This window comes from Nicotiana attenuata, unplaced genomic scaffold, assembly GCF_001879085.1.
Source record: "Nicotiana attenuata strain UT unplaced genomic scaffold, NIATTr2, whole genome shotgun sequence".
In the NCBI taxonomy this organism is placed as follows: Eukaryota; Viridiplantae; Streptophyta; class Magnoliopsida; order Solanales; family Solanaceae; genus Nicotiana; species Nicotiana attenuata.
The window spans coordinates 50,220-69,183 of NW_017675311.1; the positions used below are offsets into that span (position 1 = coordinate 50,220).

Here is an 18,964-nt window from a genome sequence, read left to right on the forward strand (position 1 = left end):
TCAAGAATATTTTCACTCTGTGATTATACGTCTTTATACACTTTTATACAACTATATACATAATGTACCTTTTTGTATAAAAGTGTATAATATTGTATAAAAGTGTATAAGTATCGCTGACGAAATTTTTGTACGATTTTCATTTGCAATTCTTGTATAAAACTAGTCCAAATCTCTAGCAAATAGCTTCAAACTTTGTATACAACCTACTTAGACTATTTCTAATAAGTTCGAACAATACCCACTCCAAGTTTCTCACAAAATCATAATCGAAATTTAACAAGATTAGCATTAAAGGAGATGAGATTTTAGGTTTCTCGCGTCTGTTTTTGCGTTTTGCAGTTGTGATAGGTATGATAAACCTGAAGATATACAAAATAAAAATAAAAAAACAATTCAGAGAAGTATTGGTTATGGAAGAAGGCACGAATGAGTGTTGACGGGGAACTTATTTTTGTTTTCAGTTTTGTTTGCATATGATTCTTTTTTATTAATTAAATTAAATATTTATGGGTGAAAAATGAGGAGAGAGGTACAATATGGATAGGTAGGAATAAATGAGGTTGTTATAATTAGAGGGAATGGAAAAAGAAAAGATATTATTGATATTTGGCTACATATTTGCAAACTTGTAACTGGGCTAAAATAGTGCAAGGTCAAATTATCGAGTGCATTATTCTGTAATTTTGTCAAATATTTTCGGGAAACAGCCATACCAAAAAAACGATTAACCTTTATAAAATCAAAATTCTTGCGTTAGGAAGGGGTGAAGGTCGAGGATTAAGATAGTAGGTTAGGTAGTCTAGATTATTCATACCGGTAGTGTAAGTACGTACGCATTTGATTGGTATTAGGTTTCTTTGAATGTATGTCGTCTTTTGCGTTTCGATCATCTTACTATCTTGTTATGAATGCTGCTTTTACATGGTTTCTCGATGTTGTCCTTGTTTTCTTGTTATTATTGTGGTGCCTATACTTTCCTGAGCCGAGGGTCTATTGGAAACAACCTCTCTACCTCCACAAGGTAGGGGTAAAGTCTGCATACACACTACCCTCCTCAGACCCCACTATGTGGGATTATACTGGGTATGTTGTTATTGTTGTTGTTGTTGTAAAATGTTTCCTTTTATCAAAATTGTTGAAGAACTTCAAAAATCTCACTATAATGCCCTATTAAGCATGAATAAGGGATTAATTACATAGAAGATCACTCAACTTTAGCACTCCCTCCATTTTAATTTATTTCTCCTAATTTAACTTGACATAAAGTTTAATAAAGAGAAAAAAATATCTGAAACTTATGATCTTAAACTTGTCATAACATGTTTTAGATATAGAGCTTTTGAAACTTATGGCCTTAAACAAGCCATAGCATTTGTGGGACTATAAATGCTTAGGTTTAAGGAAATATAAAAAATATACAAATCTTTTTGAAGCGGACTAGTAAGAAAATAGTGACAATCTTTTTGAAATGGAGGGAGTAATATACTTGCGGAAAAATCATCAAAGTTATTTTTCAAACAACAAAATCATTGAACTTCCACTAAATTTCATAAAATATCATTCTTGCCAAAATACTGTCACACACAAATATGAGAATTGGAAGAAAGACGAAATAAAATGAGTCAAACCACATTGAATTCGGTATTGGGGCATTTATTCAAGAGCAAAGGGATATATACACCAAGTAAAACCCAATTAAACCTACACCTCTGGAAGTCTCCAGTCCCCTACTACAAGAGTGAGCTGAGGGAAGACGCGCTTCATAATGTTTGCCAACAATTTCTGCTAACAAACTAATATTCCTAATTCAGAATAATCAAACAGAAAACCGTATAGTCCATAAGTCGTATGATGTTTATGTTAAAACATTTTCAATCTATTCCTGAAATTAATTTGTTGGAGGAAGAGAGGCCACCATCCACTGCGGAATGAGCAATGACAAAGCTGCTTCACAATCCAGACATAAATACCAAGTAAAACAAGTAGTGGGCGAGATAATGAGAGCCTGATCAAGTGTCCAAGAGCAAGATACGGAGCAATTTCCTCATCCAGAAGTTGGTATAAAGGAGCAACCGCTTCCTCTTGCTGAACTGAATCTGTTGGTCAAGTTTGTGTCGATACCATCTCAAAGCGCACACAAGTCTTCATGAACAAAGGGTAAATCTTCAAGGGATGCAACCACGGGCAGAAGCCAACACATTTTACACAGGTTTATGGGTCCACAGAAACTGATCTGGAGGCAGCACCCAGAACTCATCCCTTGGTGTTGAATGTTGAATTTGCTCTGGATTTAAATGGTGAACATATTACTAGCAACAGATCCTGATAATTCTGAATCGAAATTTCAAGAATGGAAAGGATCTGGAAAACATAGGCATGAAGGACATATGCAGAATATAACTTCAGAAACACAATCCATAATCCTCACTCTTGTGTGAAATTTATAATTGTAACTTGTAAGTAATTGTCACATTGCTTCTTGCTACATAGAGAAATCAATCAGTAGTCAGCATTATTCCCTAATTGCTCCCGGTAATACCAGTTATAACCAACAATGCAATAAAACCTAACACTCCTTTATGCGCAATATTGCAAGTCAATGCAGTTCAGACAATGAGCATTCTCATCAGATTAAAGAAGCCAAAATCTTCTGCATTCACCTTATCTTCCAAATTTCTGGTGCGCATTAATCCTGTATAATCAATGTCCAAGATTGTGTGTTTTATTCATGTCATGAAACCTCAAGTGACTAATGATTCATTGTGAACATGTGCTCTTATTTTGGTAATATTACCAACTTCAGGTAAATAGGCCAAAGCTAAAATTATCTCAACTAAAAATACACTACGGTGAAATTAACAGTTTGAGACAATGACTTCCACATAAATTTAAAGCCGAATAGCAATAACTTCGGCACTGGTCTCTCATAAAAATATCGGCCGAAAAATTTATCACTCCGTATATGAGGAGAAAAGCCAAATACTCAGAAAACACTTGTTCTGGCGGTAAAATCAACTCCAATTAGTGCACAAATTCTCTCCCAGATGATTTATAGGTTAGCTGAATGACCAGACGAGGGGGTACAGAAGGCTAAAGCTACAATAAATACAGCTAACTATCTATCATGACTAACGTCTTGCACTAACATTTTTTTATAAGGTAAATAATTATTAATAATGGAAAAATTCCCGGGTTGCACTAACAGGGTATGCACCCAGTCCAAATATGTGGATTGCACATCTAGCAACTTCCTTAATAGATTTTATTTTCGGAAAAGAAAAAAAAAGAACTTTCTCAACAGATGTGTCTTTGTCTTGGCCCAAAGCATTTTCACCGGAGCCAAAACCAAGGCAAGCTGCAGCTTAAAGGAGTATGAAAGCACAAGTAATGAGAGTCAGATATATAGTATACCTCAACTGTTTATAGACGTGCAGTGATTTTATTCATGCTTAATGAGTCCATAGTCCCTGACATGGAATCATGTATTACTTGTCCAACCCCTTTTGGTGTTTTCTTGCTAGTATTTTGATAACAAAGATAAGAAAGTGACTGCAACCATGAAACCAAGGTCGGTTTCCGTATAACATCATCCGATTCTGCAACATGTTGATATAACTCATTGAGAATCATATCCTGGCCATTGGAAGGTAATCTAACGACCAACTGCGCCAGTAACTTCATCAAACTAGGCAGAACCTGAGAGTAAAAAAATGTTTTTATTTGCCATCTCAAGTACATTATGTTGACATAGTAGGCATAAACCATGGCTAGGAAACCTAAGACAAAATCAGCATTTGCATAGTTGAAGCATCTCTCCATTTTCTCCTTTCCATTTTAGAAAACTTCTATCTTAATTCAAGAAAGAGCTCCTATAATTTATTCCAAATATATTTTCAAATGAACGAAGAAAGAAGTTAAACCGTTAAAGTGAAGAAGCACCCATATTGAGTGTTTGCTATCAATAAAATGCATAAGTCCTTTATGATTTACTTATAACCGCCTAGCATTAGGTTGCCCAGTTGAAGTCAAACATTATTTCCATTTACCTGTATATCAACAAGAGAAAGGAGACGTAAAAGCAAATCCAACATCTGCTTGAAATGCTCCAACTCTCCATCCCAACTCTTCCACAAGTCATTTTTTGTAGTAGTATTGACTGAACTACAAAGGCTATCAGCTTTTTCAATGAGACAGGAGATGCAATAGAATATAGACGGGCTTCCAGCAGGCAGATGTCTAACCAGTGCAACAACTCCAGAAGCGAGTCCCTCAAAAGGAGTAAACCCAGGATATCCCTAAACTTTCAGTTAAATCAGAAAACAAGTTCAAGCATCACAGCAATTAAGTTTGATAACTTCTATTACCTCTAAAGATCTCTTGACATAATAGAATACAAGTTGCTCCTTTAAAGTAACACTTTCATCTAGGTCAGCATCCTTCCCAGAGGACATGAAAGCGACAAACACTGAGTGTGAGGCTTTAGCCACTTTCCCAGTTGGATGCCCCATGTATCTGGTTAAACATATTAAGGAAATTTTCATAAATTCAACCAAGTTTAGCTTTCCTACTTGTTTCTAGATCTATCCATCGGATGCAGGATACAGGAACATGGTTGGAGCCAGCACCTTGCGGAATACAGAGGCTGGTATACATTCTACGCAAGTTGGGATTACTCGCAGATAAAATAATATCCGAGCAGTCTGCACTTCATCAGTAGTCCAAAGATATTCCATTTTCTGAAAGCTAGTAGGTACTGCAAGGAAAAAGGTAATGTTTTGTGAAAGACTGTAATAGAGCAAACATACTGACAATTACAAACGTGCAGGGAAAAAAAAGTCACAACCAGCTTGGTTTGTCAAATCATCATAAGATGGAAGAGACTCCACGAATGAGACACAGGCAGATTCATTCTCCTGAACCCTTGTAACAACTGCTCTAATCGTATCCATATACTCTGGCAAACGCATTCTGCGAAAATATTCCATACAAGAAAATGCAACCAATATCCTCACTGAAAGTCTCATTTGAATTTCTTGGGGAGCACCTAAACCTAACTTGTGCTTTGTTACTGCCAAGGCAAAGAACACAACCATGAAGAAAGTAGATTCAGCAATTTTTTCCAGATTCCCTAATAGTGCTTCCTCCCTATCTCGAAGCATCAAAGCAACCTGCCGATGCCACATATAGACATCCCGACAGTAATTCCATATGATATCCTCTACTATACTTCGGTTTTCATCATCTGCCAAGACATATTGATTGCAAAAAACACCAGTTATGGCCCCTGCTTCCTTAAAAATAATGCTGTCTAGATGTTGCTGGACCTCATTGAGAACTAATCCCACCAAGTTTCCAGAAGGTGATTCTTGGATTTTGACATAAATACGTGGCAAGGGGAAGATTTCAGTCAGCAATGCTGTAGTGAGGCATAGAAACACATGAGCTTGGTAAGAAAATGGACCACTTTTAGATAAAGCTAATGATAGACACTGTAACAAAAAGGAGTTTCTTGGCTCCACGGTAGCATAATCAGCATCTCTGGCACTAGAAACTAAACCATGCGCAATAATCTCGATACGTCCCTCTGCAGAAGTCTTTAACTCCATTAATGCTTTCTGTTCAGATCTATTGATGACTCTTAATACTCCAGCAGCAGCCATGACTACAGCAAACAAAGAGAATGCTGGTTGTGTATTCTTCAATACCTCTCTACTGAAAAGATCAATCTTGTCTGCAGAGTGGGAATTGATAAAATTTGGAAAACTCCATTCCATTAGATGCAGTACCATGAGCCCATTGGACACACTAGCAGAAGGACCATCACTTTTATCCCACAATTCCATTAAACAACAGAGAACTCTAACAAAATAAATGTTCACAGAAGAAGATAAGGCATAGCCAATTCCTGCAAGAACATTGGGGATTGCCCTTTCAGACAAGCCGATCAATCTATAGTCTTCTTCAAGGAGCTGGCAGAGCAATTTCAAGCAGACCGTTTTAGATTTTTCGGATGCTGAAGGTACAAAAGAAAGAGCACCAAGGAGGAGAACACCTTCAGAGAAGAAAGATAAGCTTTTGTTCGAATGAATATGTCCAGAGAAAAGATGCAAGAGGACCTCCACCGCTGAATCAATGACCCCAGGAGAATGTCTAGATGATTTCCTAACCCAAATATACAGAAGCCTGACAAATAAAGGATAAGATTCCTGCGGAAGGGAGACTTTTTGTGAGGACAAAATAGACAGAAGAAGCTTTGCTTGTGGATCAGCAATATAAAGAGAGAACTGCGCATTGACGAGTGTCCTTAGAGATTGGAGGTGATTTGATTGGAATGACTTATTGTGAAGGGAGTCCCTAAGATCAGCCCATGCTCGGATGATATTTTGGGCTGATGTCGAAGGAGGATGTCTCAACGTCGTATTCTCGTGGGTGCCACTGCTGCTGCATAGCCATTCTTCAAGGAATACATATTCAGCTTTCTTTGCCATTATGTAAATTATACAACTGCAACATCAAACATTGCCAGTAATCAAAAAAAGAGACTGCTACATGCGCTAAAGCATAATTAAGAGCCCACTAATTATCTAACCAAGTCTCATCAATGAACTATAATCACAACAAAATTTGCACCAAATGCGAGTACAAGAGTTTAGGTGATTAAAAGTTACCCACCACCTAAATGACATATTTTTCACACCAGCAAACCCCCCTTCCCGAAAACAAAAGTAACTACCAATGATTTGCTTTCAGATCTCAAATGGATTATCCCCATTATGAGCTGGGAAAAGAGGGGGAAGGGGTCGGCTTTATTTAGTCAATAGAGTTAGTCAACAATAGAATTTGTCACCCAATAGATATAGCGAGAGAAGTGTTATAGATAACATTTTTGCTCCAGTCTTCTGAACTGATCAAAGAGAAGAGGTGTAAAAGAAAAGACAGAGTTTACTCAAAAGAAATGAATAAGGGAAGGTTTTTTTTTCCTTATCAATTTCAAATATGTTAAGCAGCAAACGATAATGACAAGTAGGATGATTTTCTAGAATTCTCTCCAGCACATTGTCATTTCGAAAGATCACAACATGTTGGGAAAATACACTATCAAATTCATCACAAGTTTATTTTACAGGAACAACAACTACTACGCCTCAATCCTAAACAAGTTTGGGTCGGCTATATGAATCCTCGCTGACCACGTTACTCCATTTGAACTGTTTATTTTCCCAACACAAAAAAAAAGTAGCACTGACTATCTAAGGCTTCTCTAATCAAAAGAAAATTAAGCTAAAAGCAACAACAACAACATATCCAGTATTATACCACATCATGGGGTCTGGAGAGGATAGTGTGTAAGCTAAACACACAAGGGAAACTTGAAATGAAAATTTATAGTCAAAAGCAAAATTCAGAAATCTTAGTAGCAAGATAAAGGGAAAGCCAAAAAAAAGAGAAATAGCAAGCAAATATTAGAGTCAGCTTTCTAACAACATTAACATCTCTTAGGACTTTCTTCGAACAGAAAGCAAGCAGCAGATGAAACACTTGTATGCCAATATCTAACAGCAATTCTATGGATAAAACTGAGAAAAGTTTGACTACAATAAGTAGAATTTGGCAAATCACAACGGAAATTCGAAACTTTACCCTTCTACGAGCTGTCACTTGAGTGCCAAGGAAGTTCCAAAACAGAAGTTGCTGCAAGATTTGAAAAGTTCTTGTTTAATAATCATATGGAAAAATATGGACCCTTTTTCACCAATTGCAATAAACCAGAAATTTATGGTCAATTATCATCCAATTAAACTGTTTTAGTACAATTTCTGAGGAGAAAAGAAGATTGTGTAAAGTTGGAAGGCTACGGTGACGTAAGGAGTAAACTACCATTCTATTTAATATTTATTTATTTCGTCTACTTGACACCATATTCAAGAAAAATATTACTCCTATAGTATATTCCACATATTAGACTGAGAATTAAAAAAAACAGCAAGGAGTAAAACTTCGAAGAAAGGCAATAGATTAGAGTTTGACTTTCAATAATGTTAAAGATAAAACGAATGTAGACGAAGCTAAGAAGATTTTATTTGGTATAAAAATAGTTTAAATTCTACGTACTTATTGTGTCAACTAGTCTTTCGGCACGTGCGCTGCACGTGTATGCTTAGAAGAGTACAAAATAAGTAAAATTTCCCCATATAAAGAATGATGAGAAAAGGAGCCGGTGTTTTTAAAAGAAAAAATGCCAAACATCTCACGAGTAAACGAACCATTGATCGTGTACTCTCACTAAATAATAAATATTCTTTTTAAACGTAACTTTTTTGTCTATTCAATTGTTGTTGTTTCACTTTGATTGTGCTTTTCTTTACCAAAGTGCACACTTTATTTGTGCTCTGCACTATCGTTATTTTTCACCTTAAACATTTATATGCTAATACCAACACTAAACACAATGTTATGCGGTAAAAAAAAAATCAGATCGTCTCTATACAATTACCAAAACAACTTTGCAGTTGAATTTGTCAAAATCAAGTCCAAAATCATTGTAGCATAAGCACTCAACAAAATTATACATTCATGCCTTGTTTCTTACCATCACCTTTATTAATAGAAGAATTAACCCAAATAATCATTTACCTAGCCACTTAAACTAAAAATAGTCGGTGGAGGTATCATATATACATAATTTATGTATTATATGTATATACTTATGTATTGTCAATATATAATTTATGTATATTGCTAGAAAAAATAAACGATGAATATAACCAACTATTTGTATAAAAATCCCTTATTAATATTGTGACTATAACATTAACTTGATCATTAAGATAACATATTTCTCATAAGAATATTCATAAAAAAAAAAAAAAAAAAAAATCCCGTACGAAACTCACCATATTAGTGAGATTCGACACTTCAAAATTGGTACTCCCTCCATCCTAATTATGTGATGGCTTTAGGTTGGACACATAGTTTAGAGTGAAAGCTAGATTTCTAAAGTGTGTAGTTTAAAACAAGCCGAAAAGTAATAATTTAAGTGGCTGTAAAATTATAAAATTAAGAATGAATTGAGAAATTTAAAGTTAAAATTATTACTAAATATAAAAAGAGTGTCATATAAGTAAAACTATAATTTTGTGAAATATTGAATAAAGAACCAATCTCAAATAACTTATTACAGTGTTAGAAATACCCATTCATCTTTTGAAAGGTGTATTGGTCAATAGAGTTATCCATTCTTTCCGAATAACGACAAAAATATGAAAATGACTTCATTAGCAATTAAGTTAATGTTCTTATCTCTATATAGTTGTCCAATGATAAACAAACCAAAACAAAGATGGAAAAGAAACAGAGTATTCTGAGCAACAATATGCATCAAAATTAAGCTTTTGAACAAAACTATCAGTGAAACAAAGGAAAATTCACATACGAATACGATGGTCGAGCAACAGAGCAACCAGGGGCGATGGTACATGATGTAAAGGGACCACCCTTCGTCAGAAAATTACACTGCATATATAGGTAAAATATTAGGATTTAAAAATATATAACATATATTGAACACTTTTTGTCGGGGAATTTTCTTCACTTCTTTTAAGTTTGAATATCCTTGAGGAAATTCTTGGCTTCGCAACGGAGAGCAACCACATTCATTCAAATCAATTATCTAGACGTCAAGTGAGCTTCTAGTAGAATTGAAGAGAATGAGTAAGTTATCATGACAAAAAGTTATAAACTACTTAAGCAATAATAACTATAAAGCATGGAGAAGTCCTCAGACTATAAAAACTAAAAACAATAATATAAACAAACAAAGCATATCAAAACACATATTATTTTGAGGCACATGTTTATTGTTTTGAATACCATGACATAACCAGTAGGGAAACTGTATTTAAATAGTTCTCCACTATTATTTTTTATTTTAATAATTTCTCACAAAATTTTCGATACAACTTGACTATCTAATAAATATAGACAAAAGATTAACGTGGCAAAGTTAAAAATCTAGTATGTTAAACTAATAATGTTTTTACCCCAGACTTTCACGAATTTAAAAGTAGAGTAAGAGCAAAAACCAAAAAAAAAAAAAAGATCGGGACATTAGATTTTAGTTTAGTGATGCAACAGAAGTACTAATAACAGTTCAAATTTCTCAAAGAAGGTGCCAAGATACCTTTTTTTATCTTTTATTTTGTTCAATACTGCCTTGGCAAAAACACTAATAAAGAATTGGTTGGAATATTCAATAGCAATCTCTTCACCGAGGCTAATATAAACGGGAACAAATAAACTCGAGGCACTGTATGAAAATAGACAGTCTTCATAGACGTATTTTCCAAAATAGTGTTCTTCTCGTAGGGGCTAGGTTATTTTAATATAGTTTTTTTTAATTAAATAAGGTATTTAGTTAGAATATAATTTATACACAGTAACTTATCTGAAGGGTTACATCCCTTCAGAAAAAAATGGTGTTGTTATTTACCTTTTTTTTATGTATTTTATAAATATGGTATAGTCTTATGGTAATTTGACTTTTCAGTTTAGGGCTTTCCACTTTTATAGTAATATAGATAGATGATAATGACAAGTAACTTTATTTAATTTTCGCATTGATTGATATACTAAAATAAATATAAATAATTTATTATAAAAGTTAAATTGTAGAAAAAATATGATCTAATAATATAAATAATTATATTACTAATGTATATAACTTAAATTCATTTTATGAGTAGTTTGAAATTTTTACACGATATTCATACATATATTGACCCAGAAATATGTCACAGATTTATTTTATATATATTGACAATGTAAATAGGTTTTAAATTATTAGTATAATTTAATTTGTTGTAGTAAGTTGTCAAGTAACTAGTTACTTTTATTATTTACATAATTCGTATAGTATATAAAAAAAAAAATTAACTCTGTCCACATTAACTCATGTTATCATTCTCAAACTCGAATATAGGAGGAGGGTTGCGATACGTTGGCAATAAGCGTGAAAATAATCAATTCATAAAAAATAAAAATATGATTAATGAAAATCCATACATTTGACTCAACTTATTTGGTACTACAATGTAATTATTATTATATTATTACTATTATTGTTGTTGTTGTTGTTGTTGATTGTATAAAACAATTTTCCACTATCGATGCATATGAGAGGTATAAACCCAGCGAAAGACAACTGAAGTGCTCAAACAGCCATTTTAGGGATACTATTTAAGGATTTTCTTATGTTGTTCTGAAGATTTGAACTAAAAATCTTAATTTCAAGATAATTTAGGATATTTGTGTACGGGAAAGATAAACTGGAAAACTAAAAATCAGGATACATTAGCTAATTCCTAAATAGCACCCCGTTAAAATGGCTATTTGGTGTTATCATTTATCGGCTTATAAAGTAGTAATCTGCTAGCCATGCAATAAGACATGGGACGGATTGGTATCGAATTGGTTTATCTGCTAAATCGAATAGACAATAAAAAAGAAATAGAGAACTAGAAAATATGTCACTTTCCCACAGAAATCATGTGCTAGATTACAAAGACAACTTACCACATCCTTGGTTTCTTTTTGGTAATTACAACTATCTCGACCATAAGAAACTAAACATTATTTCAATCAATCTGGTAAGTGCTGTTAGAAAGCTGGTTTGAATAAGGAAGGAGATGACTGACGAGATTGGGATTTGGGAGAAAATTTAATTAGAGATTTTAGTCTTTATGTGATAGAGAAGAGGAAAGAGAGGGGTTAATTTCACTGATGGTCACTCAACTATCTTTTAATTTCACTAAAGTCACTTAATTATTTTTTGTCACTTAAAAGGAACTAAACTTTCACATTGTCACTTAAAAGTCATTTTGGCTCAAACCCCTACCATAAATATGACATGACATAAAATTTAATGAGAAAAATCCAAAAATAAATGCCACATAAGCTTAAATGGATCTTACCCACTTTAGACCAATTTCTTCCTTAATGTGATTTGACCCATAACCCAAATACTTTCAATAAAAAAAATATTAAATTTCACATTCGTTTAAAATGATTATCCTATACTACAAAATTCTTGCCTTTTCTATTACATAATGCCCATTTATAGTTATTCTATACTAAAAAAAATCTTGTCTTGTTTGTATGCCCCATCCGAGTCGTTTTATAACTATACTGAAGTTAAAATACTACTGTATCCAACTCACATAGCATATTTATAATTTTCTAGTAAAATTAAAATAGTATTGTATTCATCTTACATAACATATTAATATATCATAAGCATAAATGAATAATAATAAGGCTAATAAGAGTCTATTTTCACAATGAACATGCACTTACAGACAACCTATTGTAATTGTTTAGAAATATTGTATTTGTACGATAAAAACCACACAAAAAATCACAAGAACTAATTTTATTAGGGGTGTGTGTTTTTTCCCCTATTGAAACCCATTTTGGTTTATGGGTCAAATCACATTAAGGGAGAAATGAATTTAAAGTGGGTATGGTCCATTTAAGCTTATGTGGCATTTATTTTTTGAATTTTTCTCATTAAATTTTATGCAATGTCATATTTATGGTATGGGTTTGAGCCAAAATGACTTTTAAGTGATAATGTCAAAGTTTAGTTACTTTTAAGTGACAAAAAATAATTGAGTGACTTTAGTGAAATTGAAACATAATTGAGTGACCATCAGTGAAATTAACCCGGAAAGAGAGAGATGACTCACGGTAGGAGGGGTGCTTGAAATTAACCCGGAAAGAGAGAGATGACTCACGGCAGGAGGGGTGCTTATCGGCTGCTATTGAAATTTGATAAATTAAGGATTTAGATTTTAGGCCTTAGGGTTATAAAAATTATTTTATATACATAGGGGTAAAAGTATAAAATAAAAATTATTAACGGGTTAACGGTTTATCCGATAAGGAATTGAGTAATATACCCCCAAACTGTTTAGCCGTTAATTATAAAATTTCAATCCTTCACCAACAATTAACCCGATAACCCGATATCAATAAGCCGATAAGTCTTTTTTCACTTTGATTAACGCTTATTCGGTTAACGCTTACGGTTCGATTTTAAACAGCTCTAGTTCTTATATTAAAAAGGGGCTAATAGAGGATTTACGTTTGTCGATGATTATGTTGTGTTAGTATACTGTATTTGTAAAATAATTCTGGAGAAAATAAAAGAATATATAAACAGAAGTTAATCCGAGCCCACTGAATTCATAGTGTTTCCTTAAGGAATTTAACCCCCTCCTAGTACCCAAGGTTGTGGATTATTTCCTCCCAGAAAATCGTATGGAAAATCTGCGAGAATTGACTGGTATTTATAGCGTATGTTGAGCTCAAAACTAAAGAGGTGCAACTCTTCAGAATGACTGTTTATGTAAAACGGCCATAACATAAATGCCATAATATAAATGGCGGTGCAACTCTTCAGAATGACTGTTTATGTAAAACCGCCATAACATAAATGCCATAATATAAATGGCTATTTACGCAACAATAAACCGGGAATTGAAGAGGGAGGTTAATTTTCAGTTACAAAACCGAAAAACTGAGCGGAAGCCGAGCGACGACGACGGCGCGAGGCTTGCCTTGTTCTTAACTCTTTAAGAGCTAGAATAAGTGTAATTGTATATATACCCATCAAAAACTTTTTCCTCTTCCAATATGGGGCAATGTCCATTTGTCAAGGAGCCTAATTTAGCTTAAAACCTCAACGTGTTGTCTACACACAGTAGAAAGATTAAACGGCCCGCAATCCAAAAATGGGAGCTGCCAAAATTTGTGACTATGTCAGAAGACTTTGCAGTACGTTCTGCCAATGTGTTCCTCTTCTGTCATTGTTTTATCTGAATCTGCACAAAAGCCACATTATGAGCAGAGAATATTAAAATCAACAAAAAGTTACTAGAGAAGATAAAATATCAAAATATTGGTCTGTCATGGACCTCAAAATCTCACCTCCCAAGAATATTGCTAGCAAAAAAGACTGCTATAATGGTGGTACACTTTTCTTCCGAAAGATAAAATCTTTTAAATTTTACTATCTATATTAATTATCTCATTATATTCTTCTTTTTGTTGTTAATTTCGTGCAGTGACAAATGGAGAAGAAGGGAAATGTTCCACTGAACTTGGGTTGAATCTTGAGCTTAGCCAACATGGTGGCAATCATGAATATACTAGTAACTATTCAAAGTTTAATACTAGTGGATATGGATTTACATTCCTACAGAGGCAAGAATTAGAGCAACAATTTTTCATCTACAAGTACATTGAAGCTGGGATACCTATTCCCTCTCATCTTATTATTCCTATATTCAAGTCTATTACTTGCTCTTTAAAAGGTCTTCATAATGGTATCTATCCACATTATCCCAATTGTAAGTTTCCACCTATACTCTTAGTATAGAATTTTTTCCTTGTTCTTTTTTTTTTTGGATGGAATTGGATCCAAAGTTAAACCCAAAAAATATTTCTACTTTGGTTTAATAAACATGGAGAGTGATGTGTTAATGTTGTTATAAGGTTTAGTTCCTTCTTGGAGTTGAATGTCAAGATTTACTCTTTGAGAGTCAATCGATTTTGTCTCTCATTGACAATCTCGTGGAACTTGAGTGTCTATATGGCTATTCTGCATATATATAGCTTTATCCTTTAAAAGCAAAAATTAAGCCTCGTTGCTCATGTGCATACAACTAAACCAAAAGTCACGTCTAATATGGGCTATGTTTTACTCCGGCATGTCTAAATATTAGTCGACTTGACGTATTATTATTTAAGTTAGTGGAATGTTAATTAAGTGAGACGTTTAAGAGACTGATACATGGTAGTTTAGACAATAAAATGGACCAAATGTAAGAAAATTTGTTGTGTTTTTGCAGTACCAGACACAACCACTTTCACCATTGCACTACCAATAAACTAGTAATAGTGGCTCAAGAGAAGAGATGTATAATTCTTCAAGGGATTTGGGGTTTACTTTGGACAAACGATTTCTCTTTTTTCTTTTATGGTATATCTAGTTACGATTTAATATAGGGTTCAATTGATTTCGAAACATATGTAACAAGCTCGATAATGATGCTACATGTTTTTTTGTGACGATGGTGATTGAATCGACAGATAAAAGAGAAACCCAGTGTAATAACAACAACAAACCAATGTCTTTTTTATTTGAAATAACATCTCTATCTTTTTAAGGTAGGGGTAAGGCTGCATTCACTCTATCCTCCCCAGACCCCATTTTGTGAGGTTAGACTGAGTTTGTTGTTGTTCTTCGTGGAGGTAACACACGCGCACCTCAATTATTTCACCTGATAGCTCTCCCTATTTAGATAGTTGCAAAGAAATTTAGTCTTCAAAATTTATACTTATCTCATTTATTATTGAGTCACACCCTTGAGGACGACAATGATTCTACTTGTTATTGAAGGCACTAACAATATTGATTAAGCTTTCCTTCGTAATTTAGCAAATTGAAGAGGCCAATTACAATGATGTTCTTGATTGTGTCTTTTAATGTGACGACCCAAAGGGTCATTACTTGTTTCCTTATTTATCCTGTGCTTTTGAGGCCTTGAAAACCTCATTTGGGGTTGCCTCGATTTGCGTGCGCAGTCCGGGCGCGTAGCCGCAAAGCTTAAATATGAATTCTGTGAGAAAAATGCTAAATTTTGATATTAAATTGATTAAATTTGACTTCGGTCAACATTTTGGGCAAACAGACCCGGACCCGTAATTTGACGGTCCCGGAGGGTCCGTAGGAAAATATGGGACTTGGGCGTATGCCCGGAATCGAATTCCGAGGTCCCAAGCCCGAGAAATAAATTTTTGTGTGAAATTATTTTCTGAAAATAATTAAGGAAATTGGAAATGATATTTGATTAAAAGACTATGGTATCGGGCCCGTATTTTGGTTTCGGCGCCCGTTACAACTCTTATATATGGTTTAAGCGCTTTCTGTAAAGTTTGGTTGAAAACGGACGTCGTTTGACGTGTTTCGGACTTAAAACTCTAAATTTGAAAGTTTATGAAGTTTGAAGAAAAACTTGTGATTTTGAGGTTTGATTCGTTGTTTTGATGTCATTTTGGCGATTTGATCGCACGGTTAAGTTCATAGGAAGTTGTTGAATTAGTGTGTGAGTTTGGTTAGGAGCCCCGAGGGCTCGGGAGTGTTTCGGGGTGGTTTCAAACTTAGAAAAATTGCAGAAACTGAGCTTCAGCTGTTGCAGACAAATTCTTCTTCGCGTTCGCGACGCCTCTTCCACGTTCGCGAAGCCTTTAGTATTTCCTTCATCGCATTCGCATACACTGGACCGCGTTCGCGTAGTTTCCCGGCCTCCCTTCGTCGCGATCGCGTGTGGTCTCACGCGTTCGCGTAGACCAAATTTCTGGACCCCCAGCCTTTCCTCTTCGTGTTCGCAGCCTTCCCATCGCGAACGCGATGCCTTGCCAAGTTTACCCTTCTTCAGACCTTGTATGTAGTAAATCTTAGATAGTCTGTGACACTGTGACACCAGTTCTTGGGTAGAGGCTTATGTTGTATTTCCGCATTTTTATTCAGTTTCTTTAATTTAAGACTTTCGCTTAATAATTAAATTCCATCGTTGGCATGCGATTGCTGATATTGTTAAATGAGGTAATGTGTTAATGAAAAAGGTAATTAAGGTTTGGCTTGCCTAGCTCCCACTAGTAGGCGCCATCACGACTCCCGAGGATGGGAATTTCGGGTCGTGACAAGTTGGTATCGGAGCTCTAGGTTACATGGGTCTCACAGTTCACAGACAAGCTTAGTAGAGTCTGAGGGATCGGTACAGAGACGTCTTTATTTATCCCCCAGAGGCTACAGAGTTAGGAAAAGTTTCACTTCTATTCTTTCCTGTCGTGCGATTTTGTTCTCTCAGTGCTAAATTGAAACCTCTACTCTAGTCCTTTCGCGAATGGCGAGGTCACGTACTGCTTCTTCAGCCGAACAACAGCACAGACCGGTGGTAGATCGGCGACGTCTTCGGAGGCTTTGTAGAGGTTAGATAAGTTTCGCCAAGTTTTTCACTACTACATTCAGTGGTGCATCTACCGAGGGTCCCCAGGAATTATCTAGGCAGCTGTCATGAGGTTCTCAGGGACATAGGGATCGTGGAGACCAATGAGGTCGATTTTGCTACTTTTCGCTTGTCTGGATCTGCCGAGACCCGTTGGAAAGATTATTGCTTTATACCAGCTAGGTCCACAGCTTCGACTTGAGGACAGCTCACGCAGCTATTTCTGGAGAAGATTCTCCCCATCATTTAGAGAGAGGCCTATCGGAGGCAGTTTGAGCGTCTCCAGCAGGGTTCTATGGCTGTTACTCAGTATGAGACCAGGTTCATTGATCTAGCTCGTCATGCTCTTGTCATACTTCCCACCGTGAGAGAGAGTGAGGAGGTTCATGAGGGACTCGTCCAGCCCGCTCAGTTAGCTGGAGGTGGAGGTAGAGGTATTAGAGGTGGAGGTAGAGATGCTAGAGGTGGAGGTAACGGTATTAGAGGTGGAGGTGCAGGTATGGTTCTAGTTTGTGATAGAGATACTTCGGTGTTATTTGATCCTATTCTACACTCTGTCTGGTCATGCCTAGTGATTCACTGAGTATTCCTGTTTATGTGTCTACACCGGTGAGTGATTCTATCGTGGTTGATCGAGTTCATCGTTCTTGTGTTGTGGTGATTGGGGGTCTCGAGACTCGTGTAGATTTGTTGCTCTTAAACATGGTCGACTTCGATGTTATATTGAGGATGGACTGGTTATCCCCGTTCATGATATTTTGGACTGCCATGCCAAGACCGTGACCTTAGCTTTACCGGATTTGCCCCATTTAGAGTGGAGAAGGTCTCCATGCCACTCTACCTGCAGTGTTATTTCGTACGTGAAGGCTCGGTGTATGGTCGAGAAGGGGTGTTTGGCTTATTTGGCTTATGTGCGCGATTCCAGTGCTGAGGTTCCCTCTATTGATTCGGTGTCGTGGTTCGTGAGTTTCCTGAGGTTTTCCCTTCAGATCTGCCGGGGATGCCACCCGACAGGGATATTGATTTCTGTATTGATTTGGCTCCGGGCACTCAGCCCATTTCTATTCCGCCATATCACATGGCCCCGCCGGAGTTGAAAGAGTTGAAGGAGCAGTTGCAGGACTTGCTTGAGAAGGGTTTCATTAGACCCAACGTTTCGCTGTGGGGTGCGCCGGTGTTGTTTGTTAAGAAAAAGGATGGTTCGATGAGAATGTGTATTGATTACCGGCAATTGATCAGGGTTACAATCAAGAATAAGTATCCACTGCCGAGGATTGATGATTTGTTCGACCAGCTTCAGGGTGCCGAGGTATTTTCAAAGGTTGATTTGAGATCTGGCTACCATCAGTTGAGGATTAGGGCATCTGATGTCCCTAAGACAGCTTTCCGCACTCGGTACGGGCATTGTGAGTTCTTGGTTATGTGATTCGGGTTGACAAATGCCCCAGCAGCTTTTATGGACTTGATGAACCGAGTGTTCAGGCCTTATTTGGACTCATTTGTGATAGTCTTCATTGATGATATATTGATATACTCCCGCAACCAGGAGGAGCACGAGCAGCACCTCAGAGTGGTTCTTCAAACTCTGAAGGATAGTCAGCTATATGCAAAATTTTCGAAGTGTGAGTTTTGGTTGAGTTTAGTTGCATTCCTGGGTCATGTCGTATCAACAGAGGGTATTCAGGTTGACCCGAAGAAGATTGAGGCAGTCAAGAACTGGCCTAGACCAGCATCAGCTACAGAGATTCGGAGTTTCTTGGGATTGGAAGGCTACTATCGTCGGTTCGTGGAGGGGTTCTCATCTATTGCAGCCCCGATGACCAGGTTGACCCAGAAGGGTGCCCAGTTCAAATGGTCGGACGAGTGTGAGGCGAGCTTTCAGAAGCTCAAGA

The 18,964-nt window shown here is 36.0% G+C and overlaps 1 protein-coding gene and 1 long non-coding RNA gene across 2 annotated transcripts; one reads left to right on the forward strand and one right to left on the reverse strand.

Moving 5' to 3' along the window:
- Positions 1-1,616: 1,616 nt before the first annotated feature.
- Positions 1,617-7,909, reverse strand: LOC109219942. Its single transcript, XM_019384409.1, has 7 exons — positions 7,645-7,909; positions 4,847-6,507; positions 4,606-4,756; positions 4,368-4,515; positions 4,050-4,298; positions 3,415-3,699; positions 1,617-2,287 (listed from the first exon to the last, which is right to left on the reverse strand). The coding sequence occupies exons 2-6, from the start codon at positions 6,489-6,491 to the stop codon at positions 3,424-3,426; spliced, it is 2,469 nt and encodes an 822-aa protein (XP_019239954.1). The 5' UTR covers positions 6,492-6,507; positions 7,645-7,909; the 3' UTR covers positions 1,617-2,287; positions 3,415-3,423.
- A 6,069-nt stretch (positions 7,910-13,978) lies between these two features.
- Positions 13,979-14,409, forward strand: LOC109219941. The gene is made up of 2 exons (XR_002067011.1): positions 13,979-14,028; positions 14,127-14,409. It is a non-coding gene; the product is annotated as an uncharacterized LOC109219941 (long non-coding RNA).
- The last annotated feature ends 4,555 nt before the right edge of the window (positions 14,410-18,964 follow it).